Source organism: Haplochromis burtoni, unplaced genomic scaffold, assembly GCF_018398535.1.
Source record: "Haplochromis burtoni strain Fernald_Lab_line unplaced genomic scaffold, NCSU_Asbu1 Contig_190, whole genome shotgun sequence".
Classification (NCBI taxonomy): Eukaryota; Metazoa; Chordata; class Actinopteri; order Cichliformes; family Cichlidae; genus Haplochromis; species Haplochromis burtoni.
The window spans coordinates 725,657-728,156 of NW_024582551.1; the positions used below are offsets into that span (position 1 = coordinate 725,657).

General features: G+C 52.2%; 1 protein-coding gene across 2 annotated transcripts in view; it reads left to right on the top strand.

Annotated features, from left to right (window-relative positions):
- Positions 1-2,500, top strand: part of selenbp1 (selenium binding protein 1) — a 10,520-nt gene that overhangs the window by 1,193 nt on the left and 6,827 nt on the right. The window contains exons 2-4 of one of the 2 annotated variants that reach the window (XM_042225970.1): positions 689-742; positions 1,325-1,437; positions 1,592-1,777. In XM_042225970.1, coding sequence (XP_042081904.1) covers positions 689-742; positions 1,325-1,437; positions 1,592-1,777 — 353 coding nt within the window. Of the gene's footprint in view, positions 1-688; positions 780-1,324; positions 1,438-1,591; positions 1,778-2,500 lie in introns of those variants that run through there. The other variant, XM_042225971.1, reaches the window with a different exon arrangement.

A 2,500-nucleotide genomic window follows, 5' to 3' on the forward strand; every position in this document is an offset into this window, starting at 1 on the left:
AGAATGAGAGCAAGAAAGCGAATGAGACGGTGTAGTTTTTCAACTTGGCGAAAGGGACAGTGACAGCGAGCGGCTTGGCGGGCGTGACCTGTCGAAAAGCTAATTGCCACAAGTGTTTGCCTGAATGTGTATGTGTGTGTTTGTGTCTGTGTGTGTCTGTGTGTGTCTGTGGGTGTGTGTGCATGTGTGTGTTTGTGTCTGTGTGTGTCTGTGGGTGTGTGTGCATGTGTGTGTTTGTGTCTGTGTTTGTGTGTGTCTGTGTGTAGTTGATAATGCTGCTTTGTCTTTTGTGGGTCCTCCTTTTTGTCCTCGCTGGTTTCCAGTTAAAGTGACACCTGGGCCTCTGTTGTCAGGACAACACAATACAAAATATCCAACTTTATGGAGACGTCACTTTCATACGAACGAGCCAAACTTTATTTACGCAACACGTAAAGCTCGCTAAAATGAGGGTCAAACATTAACAGCAGCAACGCAGAGCGTAGCCCGCGGTAACCATCGCAGATAAACACGTCATAAACAGACGAGCAGTGAGTGAAATAAAATGATCCACACAACCTTTGACCCCAGACAGGTCAGAGGTGTCGGTCCCTGCTCATGGGACAGACTGAAGGTCTCGATGTTGTGTCAGCAGTGAGATCACACACACGACGGGATTTAACGACCTTTGACCTTTGGTACTTTTCAGCAAGCTGCTCAGGATGTGGACCGGGATACCGCAGCCCGCTGGACGCCATGAAGGGTGAGCCCATCAGCTGCGTGTGACTTTTAGCCAGCAGGTAAAACAAAGGGGGAACCTGCTGCTTGTGTCACATGACCTGTGCTGAGGTCACAGGCTTCTTTGTTCTGTTTCTGTTTTGAAGTGAGACCTAGTCGGGGCTGACGCTGCATTGTGGGCGGGCCTAAAGGGCCAACAATGACGCGCCCACCCTGACGCTCGGTGTTGAGCTTTCTGAAAAAGTAACAGGTAGCATTTTTGAAGACATCACGGCAGCCCGTATCACTCTGACCTGTTAAACTTAAGCAGGATATCAGGGGTCAGAGGTCGCTCAGCAGATAACTTGGTCCAGAACCAGAGCCCTGGCGCCTGGTTGGGTGGAGGTCTGCTGCCGGCTCTGCACTGGTTTGGCCCAGCTGTGGACCTTTCCTGCAGGCTGCAGATCCAGATGTTTGGCTGAGATCTTCGGCTGTAGAAGCTGTGAGATCCGGGTCTAGGTCAGACGCTGCATTGTGGCGTGGTCGCGGTCCCTGCATGTTTAGGAGAAGTTGGGGTTTGGGTCCTCAGCAGGTCCTCTTCACAGCTCACACCTGTTTCTGCTTCAAGGTCCTCGGGAGGAGATCATCTACCTGCCCTGCATATACCGCAACACCGGCATCCTGAAACCTGACTACCTGGCCACTGTGGACGTGAACCCCAAATCCCCCACCTTCTGCCAGGTAGAGCTGAGCCCCGCTGGAAGCCGAGGACTTCCTCCTTCTCCTTTAGTTTCATATCTAACATCAGAGTCAGTTGCCTCCTCTTCCTCAGTCACAGATGAACGTTAAGAACAGTGCTGTAGTGCATTGTGACCTTTGACCCATGCCCTCACAGGTGATCCACCGGCTGCCGATGCCGAACCTTCGTGACGAGCTGCATCACTCCGGCTGGAACGCCTGCAGCAGCTGCTTCGACGACGCCTCCAAGAAGAGAAACTTCCTGATCCTGCCGTCACTCGTCTCGTCCCGAATTTACGTGGTTGACGTGGGGACGAATCCCAGAGCGCCCAAAATCTACAAGGTATGCACGCCATGGCACCGGGGGGGCGCTGACTTCACACAGACACACACTGGTACTGATTATGGACACGTTCCTCATAGTAGTCGACTTTTACAAATGCCGACCCCCACCAAAACGGCCGTGTGGTCATGCAGCACCATGGTTGAGGGCATGCTTACATCCACGCGCTGACCTCTGACCTGAGAGCAGGTCAAAGGTTAGCAATTAGGAGGAAGCAGAGGGTTAAAGGCAGCACGGCGGCACGGTGGTGAGCCCTGTTGCCGCACAGCAAGAAGGTCCTGAGTTCAATTCCACCATCAGGCCGGGGTCTTTCTGTGTGGAGTTTGCATGTTCGAGAGATTAGTAGAGGAAGTGTAGTAGTGAGAGTGTGTTTTTGTGGTTTGAGGAGGAGTGTGGTTTGACGAGTGTGTGTGGCGTTGTGTTGTGTGTGCGTGGGTGGTGTGTGTGTTGTTGTGGGTGTGTGGTGTAGGAGAGTGTGCTGTTTGTTTGTGTGTGGAGTGTGGTTGTGATTCGGTGTGTGTGTGGTGTGTGGTGGTAGTGTGTTGTGAGTTGTTGTGTGTGTGTGAGTTAGTTAGAGTGTGTGGTGTGTTTGGTGTGTGGAGAGGTTGTGTGTGTGTTGTGTGTGAGGAGATGTGTGTGTGTGTGTGAGAGAGAGATGTGTGTGTACTGTGTGTTGTGTGTGTGGTGTGTGTGTGAGAGATGTGTGTGTGAGTGTGATGTGTG